At 38.9% G+C, this 25,381-nt stretch overlaps 1 protein-coding gene across 1 annotated transcript; it reads left to right on the top strand.

Moving 5' to 3' along the window:
* The first annotated feature begins 2,782 nt into the window (after nucleotides 1–2,782).
* LOC115629811 (frizzled-3) lies at nucleotides 2,783–24,142 on the top strand. The gene is made up of 2 exons (XM_030526378.1): nucleotides 2,783–3,045; nucleotides 22,132–24,142. Exons 1-2 carry the CDS (start codon nucleotides 2,836–2,838, stop codon nucleotides 23,713–23,715), a joined length of 1,794 nt encoding a protein of 597 aa, XP_030382238.1. The 5' UTR covers nucleotides 2,783–2,835; the 3' UTR covers nucleotides 23,716–24,142.
* The last annotated feature ends 1,239 nt before the right edge of the window (nucleotides 24,143–25,381 follow it).

Raw genomic sequence — 25,381 nt, 5'->3', positions numbered from 1 at the left:
CCTTTCATCGCTGTTGTAGAGGGAGTGTGTATGTGTGTCAGAGAGAGAGAGAGAGAGAGAGAGAGAGAGAGAGAGAGGGAGCAAGGGCATACAGCCTTTTAGGCTTACACAAGATTTATATATAATGGGAATTAAAAAGATTGCAGTGCACTCTCCTACTTCGGAAGCAGCTCGAATCGGATCTGATCGGATCGGATCGGATCACTCCACTCAAGTGTGCGCTGCGGAAGTACACACTAATTTTTCTGCAATTGAGCGTATGTGTATAGATCTATAGATCTACTACTACTACTACCTATGTATAGAAGTAAAGACGAGTTGTTGTGCTCCAATTGCTGAATTCATAAAAGTATTGTATGAGACTGTTTGTTTTTGTTTTGCCGAAACCTCCCCTAGCTTTGAGTTTTCTATTTAATTGTGCAGTCAATATGGCATACCCATACCCCTCTAACCATTCCCCCGCACTCCATCGGTAAGTGAAACGCCCCCTTTTAGGCGTTGATAAAAATCTCACTACGCTTCGTAGCGCTCGGCTCGGCTCGGCTCTCTTCAGCGCCAGATGGAGGCAGGCAGGCAGGCAGGCCCAACTCCTTCTGACACGCTGCCTCGGCCTCGCTAAAATTTGCTGCAATTCGTTTTGATTTGCGATTTTCTGCTGCGGGCTTGCATTTTTTTTTTGTTTTTTTTTCCTGTGCCGATGTCGCTGACGCGCAAAGGCAGCAGCAAGACCGGCACCAGCCCCAGCACCAGCTCAGTCAGCAAAAAAAATCTTATCTCGCTGCCGGAAATCAAAGTGCACATCAAAGATTGCCGCCGACATTGCCGCCGCAGCAACTACAGCAACAACAGCAATAACAACAGCAACAACAACAACAGCAACAGCAGCGACTGTGGTCGCAGTCTTCAATTGCAGGCACTCCGCACTGGGCAGTAGGTGGGGCACCTTTGTCCCGCACCCAGCCAGCAACGATAAAGGTGCCCCTTCAAATTTGTTTGATGTTGTCGTTGCTGTTGTTGTTGCTGGTGTTGTTGCTCTTGTGGTGCCTGTCAAAGTTTATATGATAGAGATGCTCCACGATCGTGGCAGATCAGACGCGATCGACATCGCACAGATAGGTATACTCGTAAAAAGACACTTAACGGTGCACAGTTTAGTTCAAATGTATCGCATTGGATTGGATTAATAAAAGCCTGTCTGTGTGTCTATTTGTATGCTCAATAGCTACGATTGCCAACTTCAACTTCAAAGCTTTGAAGCATATACATATACATACATACATATAGTATATCTTTGAAGACGATCATCGCGGAAACTAAATCCTATATTAATTTTATGATTACGAGTATGTCTATGACCGCACACCCATACGCAAAACTCAAAATTGATTTGTCTTCATTAGGCACTTTTCCAATGCCTGACCACATATTTTTTCCACGCTTCATTATGCACATGCAGCGCCCAAAACTCCAGACCTCAGACCTCAAACCCCAGAGCCACAGTCAGACCCAGGGCCAGGCAACGAACGATCTTCAAATGAACGCGCCCGCACACATGTTCGTCTCAAAACAAGTGCTGCTAACTTAGCTATTTTCAAGCCAGCTCTGGCTTTTTACTATAAGAGACGAAAATAAGGAAAACTTTCCATTTTTGCTATTTTGAATTTTCGATCTTTAGAAAACTATTTGTATGCTACTCTACTACTATCACTCAAGACAGGCAAAAGTTGTCTATTGCTTGTATTGATCCGTAATATGAATAATATATAATTTAGATTAAGAATAAAATCTATGACAAATGCCAAATTGCGGGACTTGCGGGGAATTTAAGGCCAATAAAATATTAATAATATTTATTATTTATTAGGAACCAAATCTACAATAAATACCAAATAGCGGGTCTTGAAAGCTTACATTGATTCAAAGAACCACAAAAAATCGAAGGCCGGCGAGTTACCCATTGAAATAATATCCCCCTAGCAGTTCAAAAGGTTCTGAGCCGAATTTCCCATTAGCTCTAAAAATAATTTGAAGCTTTGTAAAACTTCCCAACTTGCAAATATGAAAATAATAGTACAGAGTTTTTTTTAAAAACAATTTAACTTGTTAACTTCGAGAATAGTACCATGAATGAACATATGTATATACACTCATACATACATATAACATAGCCGCAGGCCATGGCATATAATTCTCAGCTAGATTTAGTTTTTAGGAGCATATCTAACTTTAAATCAGTAGTTAAATGTAATGCTGGAAATGTGATGTTAATCGCCAACAGGTCGTCTTTATATTATTATACATATATATGAAAATGTTATTGGAATAGGCGTATTGGATATTTTATTATTTACATTTGAAGCATATATCTTATATATCTAGCTATTTTTGGCTATCGCTGGTTGGCAGCACCGCTCGAAACTGGTTCTGCCGTCGCATCAAACATGTTTGGTGGTTGCGCCGAGCACTAAAACCAAGCGACCGGCGCTCTCAAGCCAACAGTACCGAAAGGTAACGCAAACAGGCAGTACGGTATCGGACGCGATTTCTACGCAGAGCAGTGGTGTCGACCGACAATAGAAATACGCGATTTCCGAAACCACTATACATCAAGTGAAGAGAGACAGTAGTAGCAATAGGAATAAGTAAAACGGACAGTAATCAGATAATTGCAATTATCGGAATTATTTGATATGTTTTTTGTTTTTGTTAAGTGCTGTGCTAACTGAATAGCAGTGGGCATAAGTGTATATACCTATATATACATATTTAAGAAATTAGAAAAACGAAACTAAGCCCAGAGATGCAGCCGCCTCGTTGCATCTGAAGAGAGGCTTCATGTCAGAGTGCCGCGTCTTCGTCGCTCTGGCGCTTGCGCTTTTTCTGCAGCTGGCCGTGTTGGCCACATTGGCTGCAGGGCAGGCAACCGCCACAAATGGATTACAATGCCAACGCATTTCGGTATCGGCCTGTCAGGGCTTGGGCTACAACATGACCGCAATGCCGAACCTCGCCGGGCACACAATTCAGCTGGAAGCTGAGCTAGAGGTATGTGATGGCCAAAATAAAAAAGAAATGATAATACCCAAGCTTTATATAGTACTATATGGCTAGTCGGGGACAGAGCACTAAGCCACTGAACCACTCAGTAATTATAATAATAATTGAACAAATTTTTGGTAAATTTATGAAATTCCAACTTAATGTTCCCCTCGCATGCCCTCTCCAGGGGGCAGGGGCGCTTAGAATATTTGTGACTCGATAGGTATTTCCTAATAACAGCAAATTAAGATTCATGTCTTGCTCTGCTGCTGAAGCTGTTGATCAAATTTGTTTATTAGTGTGAAAGTCAGCCCAGAGTCAATTAATTGTGAGATTTTTTGACAGGCCCAGCTCGTCAAATTACCCGTAGCTTTAGCCTCTGAAACGAGCCCAACTACCACACTTTGTCAGCCAGCTTTGGCCTTAAGTGTGGGGGAAAAAAATTCAACTCAGCTGGCTGGCTAGCTGGCTGACTGACTGGCTGACTTGTTTTCGTTTACGTTCACGTTCATTCCATTGTTGTGCCGCCGATTTTGATTCTGACGTGCAGATAAGACTTTAGTGTTGCCATAAAAATAATTCTTTGCTGTTACATGCGAAAATACAAATTGTTTAAATCACAAAAGACTGCTCTCAACGGACACAGGGTCGAGCTACTCAAAAAGACGCCGACGAATTCAGGTTGAAATATTGTTGTTTGTGTTGTTTTTGTTGTTGTTGTTGTAGTTGCTGTTGTGTTTAGCCACACAAATGATGACCTTAATTGAAAGAGTTTTGCCATTAAGTACGGGTAGCTTCTGTTTCAAGCGAACTTTGAACAAAAAGATTAACTAAACTCTCCCACAATCTTTAATAGATTACATAACAGTCCTGACGTACAACAGTTTTGCTTTTATTTGTATTTAAATAATCACTATATTAAAGAATTAAGATTGAGAAGGAAAAGTTTGTTAAGCGGAGATCTCTGCACAAAAAGATTAATTAGGCTCGCCCACTATCTTTAATGGGTTACAACAGTCCTTAGATACTACAATTTTCCTTTTATTTGCATTTAAATAATCACTAAATTATAGAATTAAGATTGAGAAGGAAAAGTGTGTTGAGCGAAGATAAATAAATAAAATAATTTTCTATACGAGTATAGCCTGAAACAGTTTAAAAATCATTCATAAACGCAATTAGTAAACCTTACCCCAAAAAGTATATTAAAATGCAGCTTGAGATTTAATTTTTTTATTGAAATTAATAAATGTTTAGTTTCAAATTAATTGACGCCATATTTTTTGTTTCTTTGGCTATCAAAGCAGTTCAATCATTGATCATCAATCAGCCATTAAACAACTAGTGGGAACACACACTCTCTCATCCAATTAAATCAATAATAGCCGACTGATTAAATGAACTGATCAATGGTGTACTCTTTTTGATGGTGGTGATCAATAAATGAAGTAATTGTGATTTTTAATTGTACGAGTAGATCCGCGTGAGACAGACAGCGACATGAAAATAGATTCTTATCACTCCTTAAAAAAATCAAACTAGACTAAGGCAGTGAATAGCGGGAAAGTGGAAAAACTGTCCATGCACTACCAAAATTTTTCGAGCGGGTTATCAGCTGTGAGGCCCGGCAAAAAAGAAAATATATATATACTTGTATATAAAGAAAACAGCAGACAAGAGTAGAAAATTAATTGCTTTCCAGCACACACACTCACGCGTACTCAGAAGAAGGCTGTGGTGTCGTGCTCGTCATGCTGTTGCTATCGCCTTTGCATGTTTCAGATAAAGAGCAATACAAAGGCCAATGGCGCACAAATTACAACAATATTGTTAACTGTAACTAAACAAAAAATGAAACAAAAAACCAAAAACAAAAAACGAGAGAAAAAAGTACGCCCGCAGCAGGTCGGACGGATGGGACGGTCGTCCCATCGGCTTGGCCATTGGTGTGCGTTTGAGGTCAGACCGTAATGTGCCATGAAAAAACACGCCGAGTGTCGAAAGGCGAGAGATGGTGCGTAAAAGACTTGGTAATGGCCAAAGTGTTTAGTGGCATTCTAGACGGGGCTCAAATGCATTGACGACCAAAACAGATAGACAGAGAGAAGGAGAGGGTGAGACAGGGAGAGGGAGAGGGAAAAAAAGGAACAAGCAAGGTGGCAGATGGGAAAAATGTGTGCCGCACGGGGCGCGCTCTTTGAGCGGCTCATAGACAAACGCTTAGATCGGTCGGTCGGTCGGTCTTTCTTTCTTTCTTTACGGTTGTGTCGCGCCGCCGCGCCGCCACTGCCACCGCCTCTGTTGCTGCCACCGCCACAGAGTCCATTAACACCTTTTGCCTTTGTCTGGCCTTTCGTGCAGTCACTGCATCCCATCCCATCCCATCCCGTCCCATCCCAGCCGATGCCACTGCGACGCATTCTTTACCGATTGCCTCTTTCCTTTTTCGGCACAGGCACAGGCCCAGGCCCAGTCAGTCACAGGCAAATGCTTGCCCAGCAATCGAAAGAGCACTCGACTGGACTGGGCTGGACTCGACAGTTGACTTTATCTCAATGTTTTTATTCTTCTACCCATTTCGGTGTCTGGCTATTCCCCCATTCCCATTCCCCGTTCCCATTCCCCGTTTCCATTCCCGCCTACTTTGTTTTATCTCATCTCGTGGCGCTGTGTTTCAATTTACTTAATAATTAATGCATTTCGCTTGTATTTTTTTAAGAGTATCTGCTCATATACAATACTCGTATGTACATACATACATACATACTACAGCACTCGTATGTATGTATGTATGTTTACGCTAGAGAGACGGCTGCCCGCAAAGAAAATAGGAAGGAAGCAACGACTACGTTTTCGTTTCTTTAGAAGAAATTCAAATAAAAATTCCAAAAATGTTTCGCCCGCCATAAAACGCGCATTGTAGTTGAACGAGATCAATGAATCAAAAGAGAGGTAAAACCTTTTCATTTTGTTTTTTAACGATGGAATGAAGAAGGAAACTCAAATTTTATGGGCTAAACAGACAAATTTTCATGTTAAATAAAACACTTCTATGATCGTTATAGGAAAATCGAAATATAAAAAACTGAAGCTTCATAGAACTAGCTCTTATAATTTGCAACAACGTGATGTTGTTATTAAGGCGCAAGAAAGGCAGAGAGCTAGTTTGAATGAATATATATATTTTAGTATGGATCCTTCTATGAACAAACTCGAGCTACTTAGCATTGCTTAAGTCAGTATATATCTAGCGCTTAGAGTCTGCAAAATCTAGCAAGACAGACAACAGACGTGATAAAAAACTTAAGCTGCCTAGATAACTGAAGCTTTAAATATCTAGCTCTTATAATAATTTGTACCATCAGGAGGTTTAAATTCGGGCGCAAGAAAGCCGGGGAGCCAATTTAAATAAATATATGTATATATTTTAGTATGGATCCTAAATCCCTTCTATGAACAAACTTGAGCTGCTTAGCATTGTTTTATATACATATGAAAGTACAAGTACATATCTAGCGCTTAGACTCAGCAAAATCTAGAAAACGAAAAACAGACAACAACAAATCATATTTGTATAAAGTATTTAACAAACTCGATTTATCTCTTGCTAATAATTTGAAGTAGTGAGTCAGTTTTGTGCGCACACACATCTAATTAGTTTGTTTGTGGCTGTGTCGGCACACCTTCTAGGCAAACACCTAAGCCCGCCTCGTCCTCCCCTGTAAACATTTGATATGCATGTCAAACGCTGCCGCCTCTCTGTTGATTTTTTATTTAACTCGACTTTATTCCACGCTCACTCCTTGTCCGCGGCTAATTTGTGACCCTCTATATAGCGTATAGCATATTGCTGGCCGATGTTGCCAACTACTACTACTACTACTACTATTGTGTATTATCATTTCACGTGGCAACCAGAAAGCGACTTACTGACTGTCTGTCTGTCTGTCTGGATGACTGTCCGTCCGACTGGCTTAGTTGTTATGTTTGTCATATCGTTATGCTGCTGCCCTGATAAAGAAAATACAATAGTGGAAAAATAAAATGCGCGTCGGCATATGTGAGACAAATAGAAAACTAAACAATAAACAACAACAACAATAATAACAACAATAACAACAACAACAACAACAGCAGCAGCAGTGCTGCTCCTTTGTTTTCGCGGCTGGATTTGTGTGGCATTTTGGGCATTTCCATGCCTTAAATATGACAGATGACTTCTCAAACAAAAGGCCAGAGCTGTCGTTTTTTTCTTTCCTTCTCTTTTTTAGCACAAGTTGAACAATTTTTGTGTGCTGTAAAGTAATTGTAAATATTTGTCAGGCTCTGTCTTTTTTTTTTATTCTTTTTATGTGTTTGGCCAAAGCATTAGGAACTCAAACTGGCACTGACACAGACACAGACAGGCTGTAATGTTTGGCAACCAAACAACGCACAGCAACAACAAAATTATGAATTTGTTTGATTTAAAAAATCAAAACCCATCGAGATAGTGTGCAGGCTTATACAGACTCGTATACCTACATATATAGTACATACATATGTGTGTATATACTATAATATAAATAGGGGCACAGGTACTGGTATACGCACATGCGTGTCGAGTCTAAGATAAGGGGGAGAACTTTAGTGCGCCACAAGAATGTCATAATAGTTTATGATGTTCACTATCTGGCCGTGAAGCGCACGCTTTGATTAAAGAAATTAATGCAAAAAAAAAAAGTGAACGTAGTATCTTTTTACAATATTAGATTTGACGCCCATTTAGTCAACTAGGGGAGTGGCACTCGGCCAATACGCGTGATAAGCCAATCATTAAAATATTTATCAATTCTGAAAATAATTCCAATTAAGTAAGGAATTAAAAAAGTGAGCAATTATAAGATCTTTCAAGCCAAACTGTTTGAGAAATAAACGGTTAGGTACAAATCATTTATAGATTGTAAAGAAGCACTGGATTACCTATCTGAAGTTTTAAAAGCAAACAAGTTTTTGGAACTAACTTGAATTTCTCTATCAATCGAACAATTGATGCAACGATTTTTATGAATTTTCAGAGGCATTAAAAAAAGGCATAAATATAAATATACGAAGATGTTAATGAACAAACAAGTTATCCTACTAAGAATGAATACTCCATCTGTCGATCCTTTATAAAATAATGAAGCTATATATGGTTTGTTATAAACTTGATCTGCGTATTAATATTACAAATCTACATACCTAGTTTAGTGTCCTTAGCTGGTATGGCTCAAATGTTCTCGATTTTTATACGGACGGACAAACGGACATGTCTAAAATAATTCATCTTCGTATTGCCAAAATATTCCTACGCACATTTCTAATAAAATCACATGCAAATATCTTCCTTGCAAGCTTTAGGAGGAGAAAGTGAGAGGTAAAGACGATGGTCGATTCGTGTGACACAAGCATTCGATATATCAAATACCTTTATCGTAAGAGCGCTATATTTGGTTCAAGTGTTAATAATCGCTTGCAAGTTTAAGAAAGTCCCCAAATTAAAATATACGAGTATTTTTTAGCAATTTAGCTGGAAAACTATGGCATTAAGCCATTCAGATACTCATAAATAACATGCGCCCCAAAAAAACGCAGAATTTGTTTTCGGGAAAGGTGTATTCATCCTTAAGCCATGGCGAGGTCTGATACAAGCCCGAGCATGGCTGCTTATCAGCCTTACGCCTTTATCGATTTCAAAGTTCAGTTTTCAATGCGGCGAACACAAAACAAGTCAACATCAAATGGCATTAAAAACGACTTAACATTGATAATGTCAAATGTTTGACTGAAGACAACAGCAGCAACAACAACAGCAGCAACAACGACGACGACGACAACGACAACGACAAGAAGAAGGGCGGCATTAGTTATTGAGAACGATGACAACAAGAATCGTAACTTTGATGTTTTGCGCTACTACTCGTACTATACACCCTTTTGTCTGAGCGCATTTTTGATTGCTGGCTGTCTCGAATAACTCACCGATACAGAAGAAATACTCGCATGATGACGATGATGATGCTGATGGGTAAGAAATGAGCACAAAAACCTTCCTGCGACAAGCTACCCAAAAAATGTTTGTGTTCTTCTCGATAATGATAGGGCAAAAGCATTCAGATACAGAGACAAACCATACAAAAACCATACAAAAAAAAAAAACGAAGCGAAAGAAACGTGCGATTTTTGACGAAAAGATTTCACAAATTCTGAAACAGTCAGTCAAACGGCAAATGAAACCAACTTTTATCCGCAACAACAACATCAGCAACAACAATTAGTGAAGACCTCGCAGCTGCGAAAAGTGCAGAGAGAGGAGACGACGCAATAACAAAAATAGCAGACAATCAGAAAGAGAAATGAAAAAAGCCTAAAACGCAGACACGTCAAAAATGCAGCAATGTTTTTCAAATACCGCACGAGTGAAAAAGCCCAAGAATGTCTTAGGCAAGATGTAATGATGCGAACAAAAACAACAACAAAAAACAGCAACAACAACAATAACAACTGAAAAGCAGCAGCAACAAAAAAGACGCAAGCGAAAAGATAAAAGAAAAGAGAGCTAAAGACAACGACGATTACGATGTGAAGCAGTCGCAGCAGGTTTGTGTCTTAGGTCTTTCGTAGCAGGATGTTGGGGCCAAAACGAAGATGACGTCGATGCTGTGCTGTGCTGTGGTGTGCTCCATCTCAGGTATCTGCCCCTGCTCTTGGATTTAGTCTGCTGCTGCTACAGTTCGACTGCTTCTTGTTGTTGTCGGCTGTTGCTGTTATTATTGTTGTTATTGGCTATAGTGCTGTCCAGCTCCGAGCATCACAAAAAGCCAGATTAAAGGGCAAAATAAAAAAACGATCAAAACCGCCAAGGGCCAAGAAGGATCTGAATGTATTTTGAGTCAGTTTTCATTTTCTTTTTCGGAACATTTTGTGAATATATTCCCTATTCATTATTTATTTATAATACAAGTATATCTCACTGATCCAAAAGCAAATGCTTTTGAAACTAAATAATACAAGAACTCAATCATTTTTGACCTTTAACATATCCTCTAACTAAATAAATAAAGCATGTTTATCAGCATTTTAAATGATAGATAGATAACTTATAAAATTTTGTTCTTTCAGGACAATCCGTTCTATAGTTGTTAGCAGACTTTTTTTTCTCAAAAGCTAGTGAATTGTCGATATCTTCATACAAATCTTATAGACAATTTGGTCGGGTATTTAATTTTGCTGTTGATTATTGTAAACTGTTTTAAAACTCAACTATTAAACTATAGACGACTTCTTGAATATTAAAATGCTTCTCAAGAAAAATAAAATCAATAACCTAAAACCTTAAAGGAAGATGTACACAATTAATTTAGTATATTTTAGTATATAATTCTTATTGATTTTGATTGAAATATTCCTTCAATTTGTGTGCAAATGATTTGCCTGTTTGAACATACTTTAAGTGTCATATAGTTCTAAATAACATGTAGAATTGGAAAAAAGCGAGAATTGTACCGTAGAGGCCAATGAAGGAGTTGTAATCGTTACTAGATTTCGACTTAACATGAGAGTCGTCAACCTTTTATTGTAGCATCTTTTATGTTCAGTTGTATGCTAAATATATTTCACATTGTTCAGTTTATTGAGTCTAAACAGCGTTCTATGTTTCTTAATATTTAACATGACATTTTATTTTCATAATATTAAATGTTTTTCTTCCCGACTTCCATTTAAATTCATTCCAATGTGTGGAGCAGCTGGCTCAAAAATGAAGATGACTTATTGCTTAAAACAAAAAAGAAGCCAAAACTGACTAAAAAAAAGGTTGCGGTGGCAGCACAGCTTTGTTGTTGGTGTCGGTGGTTGCGGCGATGATGGCGGCGGTGGTGGTGGCGGCTGCTCTCTGCCGTGTGCTTTGGAGTTGGGCTGTGCTTCGCGTAATTACATGGCAATTAAGTTAATTGAACTGCGCGCCGGTGCTAGCGTAAATTCGTTTGAGTTCGGGCCAACAGCTGCAACAGCCAGAGCCACAGCAAGAGCCAGAGCCACAGTTTTTAGCCTCAGCTATAGTCTGCACACTTATATGCATACATGCATATGCATTGGGGGTACTTATGTTTTAATTTCTTCGCACTTGCCACTCGCACAACAACTAAAATGACAAGACATCACAAATTGTGAGCTTCACAGCTGATCTGCATGGGGTTCAGCGAATAAAGTCTTGCTCGTACGCAGTATTAAGTGCAAAGGCTAATCTTTGGGTCAACTCTGAAGTCAGAGATGCACGTGCATTGACCTGCAGCCTCGGCTCAATTTCAACTGCACTCCACTCTCTTACATATATAGTATAGCGCTTGACTCCAGCTCCTTTCAACTGCCGCATTGGCCGGCAACCAGGCAGTGCACTAGTGGCAGTGGCAGTTGCAGAGACAGAGACAGAGACAGAGACAGAGGTAGGTTAGATGCTTGGCAACCTGGCAACCTGGCTGGCTGCCCTGTCTGAGTTGCTGGTCGCAGATTTCTGCCAAAGATTAGTGAGCACAGTGTGCCGTTGACTGTTTGTCTAAGTAAACAGCGGCTGGCAGTTAGCCACAAGTACTCTAGTGTGCTACTTCTGTGCCACAGCACAGCTCATGCATTCAGAAACAATTACAAATTCGATCCTGTTCACATCTTCAATTTAAGTTTGGAAATTGTGCAGAGTTTCATAAAAATAAGTAGATTGGCTTTTTTCGATTTTCAGTTTCTCCTTCCACTTCCACACCATGGATCGATTACTTTCGGAACTGCTTCCAACATTAAAACATATTTTTTCTTCAAAAAATTTGAGCGGTTTATACTTGATTTTTTCGTTAGCTGCATAAGCAACAAAATCTCTACGAAAATGTTTACTGTGCAGCTTAGTAAGCCTGACTATATGTTTTCTTAACATGAGAATTTCTTCTTCTATAGCAATTTTTCAAAACCAAACAAAACAAATGATTGCTAAAAACTAGAATTGTATCAAAAGAAATTGTAACAGAATGGATATAAGTAAGATTAGGTATTTCATTATCATTTTTTTTTCCAAACATTTCATTGAAATATTGTTACAATCTTTAATTATGAAAATGTTTATTTGAGTTTCTTTTTTTTATACTTAGCCATTATCCAAAAAAAAAATTTGCATTCCCATTTCGTTCAAAACTTAAATGTTTTAGAATACAGAAATAGAAGTAAATAATATTGGGAATGAACTAACTCAAAATAGTACAAGCATGACGAGATGTTATATTTTCAAACAGTTTTAAAATATTGGTTATACCTCCACACCTCCTTTATGTGTATGGACTAAATATGTATTTGATTTAGTTTGAGAAATCTGCTGCTGTCATCGAGAACCAAGCGAGCGGCTCTATTCATGTGACTGGCTACTGTTCGCAGTTGGGCTTCCAGCAATTATACTTACTGATCCCATGTTGCCGTCGGCTTTTCCATTTCAAGTGTGGAGTGCACCAATAGCGACGTCACCGCTTGTCGCTTTTCGCTTGCTGCTCGGCTTGTCTTCTGCCTTTGAATGACAATCGTCGCCAGTCAAAATGTCAATTACATCGTATGTCGCATATACGACTTGACAGGCGGTCCAATGCATTGGTTGGAAATAAGAAAAAAAAATGTTGCGCCGTTTTCTTCTGCATGTTGCAGTTCAGTTCAGTTACTCCACTGAGACGGCAGAATTCGCCAACAAAAATGACAGAAAAATAACGTTTTCTTAGCCAATCAATAACTGTATCCCCTAGATATCGAATAGATATCAAGCTCTTTCGATTTTCTGCAAGTATCCAGTTAGCTTAACTAAATCGAGAATTATCTCAATATCCAACTTCTTCTCAAAAAAGCTGCTGTGTTACACTATGAGAGCTATATCCATTTTTGAAAAAGATTACGGCTACTATGCATATTGGAACTTAATTAAAAAATATCGGCAATGTTTCGGAAATACTGTGTGGAAAACCTTAGTTATCTAAGATTGTTTAGGATACATTTAGGTGTAATCTTTGGCCAAATCAAAGATTTTGAACCTCACTTAATCTAACGATTAATAAGCAATAAGGCTGGGCCACTTTTTACCTTAATGTAGATCTAACTTTTTATATATTTTTTCTAGATGATGACTAACATTATTTGCTAAGCTTGTGTCTTCTTTTTTCTTGGTTTCCTGTCTTTAGCTGCAGCCTCGAATCTTTCTCAGCCACGCGTATGATATCATTTTGATTTTGTTTCCATATTTTCTTCTTTTTGTTTGAACCTCCTTCAATTTATGATATTGTCGCAACCGTGGGGATTATGCAAAGCATCCGACTGAGTCACAGACGCGGCTCAAACTCGCTCGGCATGTTTGTGGCTTGTGGAGAGTCTCAGGCATAGATAAGACATAAATTAAATTAATTAAAACATGACCAAATCAAATTAATTCGACTGTCTTCCAACTGTCTGGCCAACTTACCGCTCAATTGCATGGCATCGAATTAGTTGTGGCCCCAACAAATTAAATAAATTGCTACAGAATGGCAGCAAGAAAAAAAAACAAAAAAAAAAAACGAAAACACTTTGATAAAGCACGACTATGGTCGTGAGGCAATCTCAAATGCGTTTGCCATATGGAACTGACGATGGCAACAACAGCAACAACAACAACAACAGCAACGTGCTTAACTGTCAATTCGAATCAAACGCAATGACAGGCGGGATAACGGGCTGGCGGGCTGGTGGGCTGTCGAGCTGGCGATCGGACGGGCTGACGGGACGACGACGATTTGGACCGGTTCGAGCTGCTAAATCGAATAAAGCGTAAATCAAACAATGTAGTATAAAGCTGCACATAAAATGGCCATAGCAACAACAACAACAACAACATGAGCAGCATTCGCCAAAAGATCAAAGATGTGCCGCCAAACTTGACTTTGACTTCGTGCGACGCTGCAACTTTGCGTCATTCTGGCCAACCTTACACATTAACTTTACGTAGATTTCTTACTGCGGTATTTTCTAACAATTTTTCAATTCTGTTTTTTTTCACTCTGAAGTTGAAGTTGGCGAGTTTGAAGCGTGCCTTGTGGCGCAAAATATTTATATAAGTAATTTCCCAAAATAGGCCATAGAGTTGAAGCTTTATGACACACATTATTACACTCTAAGGCCCTGCTAACTGATGCGCGTATATTGTTAAGCCAGGCCTGGAATTGCGCCTTCTTTCGCTTTGATTCGACTCGATTTTATTTTATAGTTTTCCAACAATCTGTTTCTCTTTTATACTGCCCGGCCAACAACGGCTTCAAATTTAGTGGCTTTTTCTTATTGTTACCCATTGATATATAGTTCCAAAGACAGGGATCTTATTCGTTTGGAAGACTGGCGGCCTTTTTCTCTCTTACATACAAAGTACTATTACTCTATAGTACAATTTTAATCCCAGACTATCTATTCAGGACAACTCCTAGACGAAGATATTGTTTGAATAAATTTCCATCAGATCGCATTTATCTTTCAACGAGATTTAACTAATTTATCAATTAAATTATAGACAGGACGACATTTGACTCGATTCTACTGCTCAGAGTCCATTGTCGAATAAACTTGACCTTCGAAATGTGATGATAAGGGCGCAAACTATAGAGGTCTGTTGTAGTATCTCTTGTAAATTTATTAACCCGCCATATGGTTGCGAATCCCCTGACGCGCTTGATCTACAACTTCAAATTACTTCTTCAACATGGACAGATGCCTGACGGATGTACGTGTAAGAATAAAAGCATATATGTATGTAGAATATGCATGTTTGTATCGATGTGTGAGTGAGCATTCATTCACATGTGTGATGTCATTCCAGCATTTGAAGACCAAATGCCGCTCCACCCGCCTCGCCAACAAACGCACCGATAACAAAAAAACAAAAAAAAAAAAAAAAAAAGATCAATGGGCAACCGTCCGCTGAATTTATAACATTTTCTATGTCTATCTATCCTTTCCATTCGTATCGCTCTTCAAGCGTGTATCATTAATCAAAATCGTCAAATCATTAAGTTCACGTTTAGGTGCCAAATGCTATTACGCTTGTGGTTACCGACTTTTCAAGCAACGCTGTCGTCGCCATATACCTACTATATGTATGTATTTCTGTTGTTCTCCCCCTCTTGTTGTTGTTGTTGTTGTTGTAAATGTTCCTCGAGTTGTTATTGAATTGTGAACAGAGAGCCGGGTTAAAGGCAAATGGCGAAATCAAACGAGATCTTCGACTGTGCAATGCTCTGCTCCGTTCTTGGAAATTACAATCGTGAGATCGGAGAATAAAACACTCATGAATGATAAGAACAAAGTACTAACTCTTGCTACTTGGTATGAAATATTTTAATAAATTATTAATTGCTTAGAATTCAACATTTCAAAGACGTCAAAAGGAGTAAAAAAAAAAACTAAAATAAAATAAAAACCAAAGCTTCTTCAACATTATTGTAAATGGTGATCAAATGTGGGGTTTTTCATACGATCCCTAAAAACCGTCTCATCGGTCGACAATTGTACTGAATTTTTAGAAAAACAAACGCAATTTATTAAAAATTTCCTCCAAATTGTCATGATCCATTATAGGAAAGCGCTGTAAGGACATCAAAGCCATTTGAAAATGCTTCCTGTATAGTAACCTTGAATATAAATAATTAAAATCTGTTATTAAATTTGTACAAAAAAGCCATTTAAATAATACCCATGATGTGGAGAATAATACATTTATAGAAACACTGTGTTTCATGGTTGTTGAATATTTTTATCATAAAGCCACACAGCTCTTACAAGTTTATACTATGTAAATAGTTGCAAGGATACCTTTATTATACTATATAATTTTTAATTTCAATTTACAAAATACGGTAATAAATTTTTCGCATGACCTCCATTAGCCGTGAGTTTTGAAATAAATTCCAACACTTACCATTGGATTTAAATAATATCCATGATGATATACAGATATATTTAATAATACCAATCAGTAGTATATCATGTTTGTAATTTTATTTTCTCGAAAGTAGTAATATTTTAGGCATTTTATAACGACAGTTATTCTCTGCCACAAACAAAATCGTGCGTTTTCGGCAAACACACACACAAAAAAAAAGAAATATAAAAAATAAAAATAGGAGAAGAAAAATGCTCAAAGCGTTGCGGATTGCATTCGCTTTGCATTCAGATGATAATGATGATGATGATGATCATTATGATATTGATGGTGACCAACCAAAGTAAGAGTCAGAGACGGAGACAGAGCCGAACCTAAAGCCGGAGCCAGAGCCAGAGCCAACGCGTTTGCCCTTTTCCAAGTTGCGTGCTGTGCCGCAACAACAAAAACAACAACAACAACAACAACAGGGGCAACAAAAGCAACAAGAGCAACAACAACAGCATTACAAACAGTAATAACACATTTTAGACACTTGCAATGCTTGCTTATTACCTAAACACGACTGCAGCTTCGCCGACAACAACTTCTTTCCGATCAAGTTGTTGTTGCCGCTCGGTCCATTATGCTGATTGCTCCTCACTTGTGAAATAGCTCGACTCTGAGGTATAGGTTGGAGGTTTGGGTTCGGATTCGGGTTCGAGTTCGGGTTCGAGTTTGGGCGTTCCTCAATACTGATACATACATATAAAATTTGTTGATGATCATCATGACGAGGAATTCTTAGCTCCATAATGATTTAGATAATGATCATGATGCGTGATGAAATTATAATGTATGCTCTATACATAAGGGCTTTTCGAATGGCTCTTATTCTCCGTAATACAATTTTTATTCAGTTTCAAAATTCAGGGTTTCATACAACATATAAGAATTTACCGATCTTTCTTTACTTACAATAATATCTACAAAAAAAAGGGGGGGTATTTTGAGAAAAAACCAACTTCCTAATATTAATTAATTAATTAGAGATATCATATTCATAATTATATATATATTTCCGTTTTAAAATTGAATTTTAATTTAACAATTTTACTCAAAAACAAGATTATTCTGTATTTTATTGGACATTTTCATTATTAATATATGCTCCTTTTGAGCTTATATTACAAGCAGGCCAACAGTTAGTCCAGTTTTTTCTTATACTAGGCCGTTTAGGGCCTTAAGTTTCTTCTCATTTCCCGGAGCTATATTTTTGGAAACAGAAAGATAGTGGCCGAGCGATGGCTTTTATTTCCTGTTTGGCCAAAAATTCACTCACAATCGATTCAGAGGCGATATTGAGAGCCTCTGTTATCTCTCCAAAGCCAACAAAACTATTCTCGAACACAATTTTCTTGACTTTTTCTATATTATTGACATAGGATTAGGTATGCGCACGCATATGAATAAAGATGCTATCAACCTAGTAAAGAATTCGATCGATTCGGCCTAAATGGACCAGTCCGGGTCAAATATGATCACATCTCCACGATCTCTTATTAAATTCACTGAAAAAAGGAAAATAAGAATATAGTACATTTCATTTATCTCACTTGCCAACATTGAAAACATATCTTTTCAGAGTATTAGGGCTTCGACAACACTCGTTTTGTAGTTTTTGAAGTTATTTCTTTGACCAAATTTTTTGATCATTAACAGCAATCGCTTGAAATCGCGTATCTAACGTGCTCATACAGCGGCCTGCAGCGGCCACACTCGAAACCTCCAACTCATACTCGTATACTATACTATACTATACGATATATATGTATGTAGACACACAGGTGTGTAACTGATTAGCTCTGCCTTGCCTAATGTACCACAATTATACACGCTGTAGCGCGAAAACAAAAACGTAAAATGCGCAACAACTTTTGCTGTTTACTGTTACCGATAAACTTCAAAAGCAACGCCAAGCCGCCAAGCCGTCAATCCGGCAGTGAGCCATTCAGCCATTCAGGCAGGCAGGCAGGCAGTCAGTCAGTCAGTTGGCGAACATGTCAACCAACCATCAAATGCCGGTAGGAATGCTCATATGGCCCGAAACTTCCTCGGGGAGTCAAAGATGCCGGCAGCCAACGAGGGCAGCACTCTCTATGGCCTGTGACTGATCATTTCAGGGGAAAACGCACTCGACTGCGACTGAATGGTTCGCCATACTCTGCTCCAAAACCCCATGAACGGCTATTCATGGCTCTCGTCCTCCTATGTACAAGAACCACACATCAGATGTATATAATGATTCGGAAACAATATTTTGATGCATGTGAAAAGCTTACTTCTACTCCCACATTTTTCAAAAACCACAAATAACGAATGAAGATTTGAAAATTAAACACTTTTTTATTTACTTGTATTACATTTTCGGTTTTTTTTTTTTTAAATTTTCCAAATTATAATAATCATGCAACCCTTTATTTAATGAATTTAATGAGCGAATGAATTCAGATAAGATATTAGACATATGTATACTTAGTATTTTATATCTTTTGCTACATACTCGGTATTTATTGGCATTATTTGGAATTAGATCATGCATTTAAAAAAAAAGTAAGTTGAAAACTTCGTATTATAGTTTGTGCGCAAGAACAAGTTGAAAAAAAAGTATAAACATGCCTATTAATTACTAGTTTTGCCGAATTTAATAACATCTGAACAGGCTTTTTAGGGTATCCCTTAGTCAAGCAAATGTTCGCTTTTTCTGTGCTTATAATAGCCGGCAACAAATTCAATGCAGGCAAGATTTCTTGTTCAGCTTTCACCTTTTCGGAGTTGTCAAAAATTCTACAAAACTCATAAATGTGTATGCGTGCCCAGGGCGCAGGTAGGTAGATGGACAGACAGACAGACGGACAGATCGGACGGAACGACAGGTAGACAGGCAGTGCCTGCTGGCAGCAGACAAAGCCCCCCAGTTCGTCATGGACTTTGACAGCAATGGCTCCCTCTGGCCCCTAACCCGAGCCTAAGCCTTTGCCATCCCGCCGGCGTGGCGCAACGCGGCGCGGCTCGGCGTCTGCTTTTTGGCTGAAAGCCACACAATGTCGATAAAAAGCTGCAAGTCTGCAGGTGAGGATATGTGAGGATGGCAATACGGCACTATGTGTGGCAGACGCGGCGTATGAGTAACGCGACCCCGTGCATCATTAAAGACACACAGCAGCCCGATAATGCCTGACAATTAATATAATGGGCCCAAAGCAAACAGTTTGTCCAGAGACAAAGTCCGAGTCTGAGCCCGAACCCGAACCCGAACCCTCCTCCGAGCCTTCGACCGAGCTGGAGCGGAGCCCCCGTTCGATGTTATTAAATCTAATTACGCGTAATGGCCAGCAAATTGCTCGCAGTTGCGTACTGCGGTTGGCACGCTGGGGTTGGGGACGCTGGGGAGCGCTGGGCAGCCGACTGCCGTGATTACAGCCATGGGCCATTTGTTCCCCAATGTCCGCTTCAGTGTTAGTCTGCGGCGGCATGCATTGCGTCACATCCACTGTGTGAAGTTTGACGCCAATTTTCACACATTTTCTTCGCTACAAGCCACACAAGAAACATACCCACACGCATAGAGAACGTGACTATGATGGCGCAGGTTTGTGGGAAAATCAAACAAAAGAAAAAAACACCGAGGCGATGAGAAATTTAGAAATGCTCCCAGATGGTTGCTCTACTGAAATGCTTTAGCGGTCCAAAATGTTTCCATGAGTTCAAAACTATTATGTATTTATACTTATATAATATTTAAGCTATCACGAGTAACTTGATGTTACGTAAAGCTTTATAGCATTTTTTAAATTTTCGTAGTTAGAGCAAGCATTTGTAGATAATGAATCGCACAGAATTCGGATAATAGTGATAATATATCAGCTTAAGCCAACACCTCAAAAATATTGAAAAAATAGTTATCTTTTTTTTAAATGTACAAGTATATACAATTTATTAAACCAGTATATTCAGTTTAAAAACGTTTGGCTATCAAATGTTAAAATCAACAAAAACCTACAAAGTTCTTCAAACATTTATTTTTTATTTATTTGAAATGACCTTAGATGGTTAAGTTGTTTTTTGTTGTTGCTGTTGTATTAGTTTATACAAAAATGTCACGAATTATCTGCACATGCTGTTATTTGTTTCGTTTTCTTTCTATTTTCGCTTGACGCGTAATTACTTGGGGAAAATCCTAATAACACTAATGTCTTTAAAAAAGGAATTGGTTTGATAACCATTTAGCAAATAAAAAATGTTTGAAATAAAATAATTAATTCAGTGTGTCCGTGTAGCTTCGAAAATATTTCTGGAATAAACATTGGTTTTTACCTTTCAATAGGCTTCTGGGCAATTATTTTAATTATTTTCGAAATTAAATCACGCCATTGAATCATTTTTAAGATTCCATTTCATTTGCCGTCTTGCTTCAAGCAGGCTAGGTTTCGGAAATAGGCGCAGAAGTTTTGTGGCAATGCATGTCTGTGGGGAATTTTTATCGCTCTATACTGTGTATGTATGTGTGTGTGTACATGGGAACATATATTTTAAGGAAACAAAAAAAAATGTTGCTTTTTATCAATTAACAGCATTAAATTGTGGCTATCTCTTTCGAGTGTGAGTTGAAAGCACGCCGCCAAATAATTAGATTGAAATGTGTTGTTGTCTGATAAAAACGCTTCACATACACACGCACGCAACGCAGAGAACGATATTATATAGTATGTGTATGTACATGAACATATATATATGTATAGCCCTGTATCTGTATAAGTTCAAAGAAGTGTATGGCAAAAGCTAAACAATAAACAACAAATGCGTCGACTAGCGAGAGGAGCAGCGGGGATTGGCGGTCTCGCTGCTCACACTCTGCTTTCTTAATTGTTGTTGTTGCTTTACTGGTAGTTGATGTCTATAATTTAATCTATGTATGAAAAATGCAATAAAACCGGCGAATAGCCGTCCTTTGTAGTTCTGCCGTTCGTTCTACAACAAAGCGGCCAGCCAAATGCCAAATGATGTGCCGATTTAAAATGAAAAATAATCACTGCTGGCACATTTTATTTGTAAGACTCGAATTAATGCAATATTGAGTTATTAACCGAAATTTAATCTCTTACTGCTCATTAGAAAACATTTTGTTAAGAGGAGTTATCATTTAATTCGAACGATTTATTCGAATGGAAAGAATTTTAAAAATTCTTCCGATTAAATGCCTATCCTAAATAGGGATAAGAGATCATTTGTCTAGCTATATAGTCGAAATAATTATAAAATCCAATAATTGCTATATTAAATTAATAACCGAAACTTAATCTCTTACTGCTCATTAGAAAACATTTTGTTAAGAGGAGTTATCATTTAATTCGAACGATTTATTCGAATGGAAAGAATTTTAAAAATTCTTCCGATTAAATGCCTATCCTAAATAGGAATAAGAGATCATTTGTCTAGCTATATAGTCGAAATAATTATAAAATCCAATAATTGCTATATTAAATTAATAACCTAAACTTAATCTCTTGCTGCTCATTAGAAAACATTTTGTTAAGAGGAACGTTAATGGAACGAATCTTAAAAATTCTTCCGATCTTAAAAATGCTTCCGATTATTTAGGGATAAGAGATCATTTGTCTAGCTATATAGTCGAAATAATTATAAAATCCAATAATAGGAATATTAAATGGTTAACCGAAACTTAATCTCTTGCTGCTCATTAGAAAACATTTTGTTAAGAGGAGTTATCATTTTTTTGGAATGATTAATTCGAATGGAACGAATCTTAAAAATTCTTCCGATTAATTAGGGATAAGAGATCATTTGTCTAGCTATGTAGTCGAAATGGAAAGTATTACAAATTCCGCGATTAAAGTGCCATATTGTTCTCTCTTCTAATTAGAGATAAGAGGTCATTTGTCTAGCTGTAGCAATAATTATAAACAATTAGGAATATTGTTGCCAAATGTTAGTTTTGGGTAAGCTAAACATTTAAGTGCAATTTATTGCTATTCGTGGAAATGGCAAGAAGAACGCTTTTATTAAACTTTTGTTTGTTTACAATTTAAACGCTTTGATGTCAAATGATTAAAGGCCCGCTCCTCTTTATTCTTCGCCCTCTCTTGTAGATTGCAAAGCTGCTACCTTTGATCGAATCTGGCTGTTCGGATCGCGCACGTTTCTTGCTCTGCTCATCGCTGTTTCCGCTCTGCACGCCGGATGTTCCACGTCCCGTGACTGCCTGCAAGTCTCTTTGCGAGACGGTCAAGAGCGAGTGCACGAGCAACGCGCCCCCGGAGCTGATGCGTTTGTGGCCGGAGTTTCTCAGCTGCGAGCAGCTGCCGCAGCCGGAGAAGCACGAACTGTGCATGCAAATACCGCAGGAGCTGAGCGAGACTCCTCAACAGCAGCAGCAGCAGCATCAGCAACAGCAACAACAACAGCAGAGTGGAGGATCGGTAGCGGTGCTGGCGCCGCAGCCAACGCAGAGTGAACAGCGACAGGAGCATCAGATGTACTGGTCCTGGATGGCCTGGAAGATGTCTGCACAGCTGTCCAAGGTGCTGCCCTCGAGCAGCGTTCTCTGTCCGCACAATTTCACGGCCAATCCGCTGGTGCCGAACGAGTGTGTTCCACAATGCCAACGGGATGCCTTCCACAGCACACAACAGAAAAAAGTGACGGAGAGCTTGATCCTCGGACTCTCGGCTGTCTGCTTTCTGCTCACACTCTTCGCTTTGGTCACCTTTTGGGCGGAGCCCACGCGTTTCGGCTATCCGGAGAGACCAGTGTTGTTCCTTTGTCTCTGCTACAATCTCTTCAGTCTGTGCTATCTGGAGCGCATTGTGTTCCACAATCAGGCGCGAAGCATGGCTCTGTTGGAGCAACCATTGGCGGCGGGACGCCTGCCGTGCGCAATGACGCCACCGTGTCTGGCCTCCTACATCAGCACCTCATACCTGAGTCTGTGTGGAGCCACTTGGTGGCTAATTTTTTCCCTGTGCTTCTACTTGTCCTCGCACAAGAAATGGTCCAGCGAGGCACTGGAGCAGCGTTCCGGTCTCTTCCATGTACTAGCCTGGGTGCCACCACTTACTCCGCCTATGGCCGCCCTACTGCTGGAGCGCGTGCATCCCAGCGAGCTGACAGGCATGTGTACAGCGCCTGGATTCGTGGAGCTTCCGGCGCTGGCGCTGCTGCTCCTGGGTCTCTACTTTACGCTACGCGCCGCCCGCTCCCTGCACACCCTGCAGCAACAATTGTCGCAGCGTTTCGCACAAATCCGCAAGCGATTCCTCATCTTCTCGCTGGTGTTCTTTGTGCCCACGGCGGCTGGAGTGGCAGCCGCGTTCTGTGAGCGTCACGTGAACGCCGTTCCCAGCTGCTCGACCCTGGACGATTGTGCCCCACCGATGGAGTTGAGCGCCTGGCCCACTCTGGTGCGCATCTTCTTCCAGCTGGTGGGCGGTACGCTCACCGGCATGTGGGTGTGGTCGCGCAAGACTTGCGAAAGCTATCGCAACCGCTTGGTGGCCACCCCGAGCTCATCGCTAAGCACGCAGTACAAGGTGGCACCGACGGTGGCGCCAATGATGCTGCCAAAAAAGCATCTCTATGCCAGTGGCAAGCCCTTGATGGGCGCCACACCCCTCTATGCGGGCATCAGTTTCCACAATGTGCCTGTTTACAATCCCAACCAGTCACGGGTGTAGAGGACCGAATAGACCCAAAGGGCCATTAGTTGCTTAATAGAAATGTGTAGTTGTGAACAAATTAAACTACATACGAGTACATACATATATAATAACACGGGTGTCTTACAATAGATGTGAGATGATGAAGTCTTGTCGTCTTCTAAACTTAAAATTAATCAATGCTCTTTGAATTTGTAAATTGGAACATCTATGATCGGCTAACTGTAACTGTGCATTGTAAAGATTGAGATGAGATGAGAATCTGTCATCTTCCATCTAGAATCTAGATAACAAATCTGTTAGATTCTGTTCCCCCCACACAAAACAACTCATCATGTAAATACTTATGTGTATGTCATAATAAGTATAAATCTATCTATCCACCTACTTGTATGTATGTGTAATATAATAAGTACGTACATACATACATATATGAACAACTTTCGGGCCCAGTTCATCATTTGATCTATGAGCTATGAGCTCAGAGCTCGGCTTAGCCTGTAAGCCTTAAATGAAATGTGTTAATAGCTTTAAATCCATTTGAGTATTTTTAAGTTGTGTATATATACTTATCAGCTTTTTTTTATTAGCAAGAAGATTATGCATTAAACTAAAAATGGAAATCGTTTAAATTTGGTTTTGTTGGTCTTTTGTTGGGAAACACAATCGCTTTGATATACTTACATACATAAGTAGTTGTATGTATGTATACGGAGGTACTCACGCAAACTGCTGTGAGTGTCACAGATGAACACGGATACATGCCACAAAAGTAAAGCCATTTGATTGAACTTGCCACACAGCAGCGTTTTTATGCAACAAATTGCCACACTGCGGCACACGGAAAAATGCACGCGCAGTCAAGTGGGCAGTGCACAGAGCAAAGAAATGTGCGCTTGCCTAGAGATGGGCGCGTGAGAAAATAAGCACGCCATCCAGCACCGATATTTTACAAAAACTGATGGCGAATGATAAATATGGGAAAACAAATTGTTGATATAATCAATCAGAGGTGTAAGCATTTCTAAGCCTGGAGTATTGCACCATAAAGATTAACGGGACCAACAGAAAAATAATCTCTTCGTATCATAAAGCTAATATAAAAATAAAAATCGTCTTTACTTGAGCATTTTTTTGACTTTCAATCTGTTTTTTGACTTGAATTTTTTAATAGAGTATACAAATATTGCTTATACCAAAAATATGAAAAAGATTGACACTATTAACGAAGATAATCCAAACAAATTTTCATTAATTTATCTTTTCTGAACTTTGTACAAAATAATACTCTCATCAATCATCCTCCTCAAATCCCAACGTATTATCGTTAATCGAAGTTAATTGAAATTTTGAAAATTTGTTTTCCAAGACTTTTTCGTCTTTTTGTAGCTTGTTCTTAATTCGTTAAGTTTGGAAAATTATATATTTTGAATGTATACATATAAAGATATATATTTTTTCTTAATATCTAGAAATCTAAACTGGTTGTTTTGCCAATTTTTCAAACTGATTTGTATTATTTTTCCTTCCAGAAATGTGTTTTGTTTTAATATTATGCTGCTTTCTACTTAAAATCTGAAAATATAATTAAAGTTGTAATGTGGTGAAGCCATGGAGTTTATAACTCTAAGTCAAATTCTGACTAATACTAAGACTGTAAGAGTACATCTGGCAATACAAGTAT

Source organism: Scaptodrosophila lebanonensis, unplaced genomic scaffold (genome assembly GCF_003285725.1).
Source record: "Scaptodrosophila lebanonensis strain 11010-0011.00,11010-0021.00 unplaced genomic scaffold, SlebRS2 tig00000165-arrow-arrow-pilon, whole genome shotgun sequence".
In the NCBI taxonomy this organism is placed as follows: Eukaryota; Metazoa; Arthropoda; class Insecta; order Diptera; family Drosophilidae; genus Scaptodrosophila; species Scaptodrosophila lebanonensis.
This window is presented reverse-complemented; position numbering and strand designations above follow the sequence as displayed.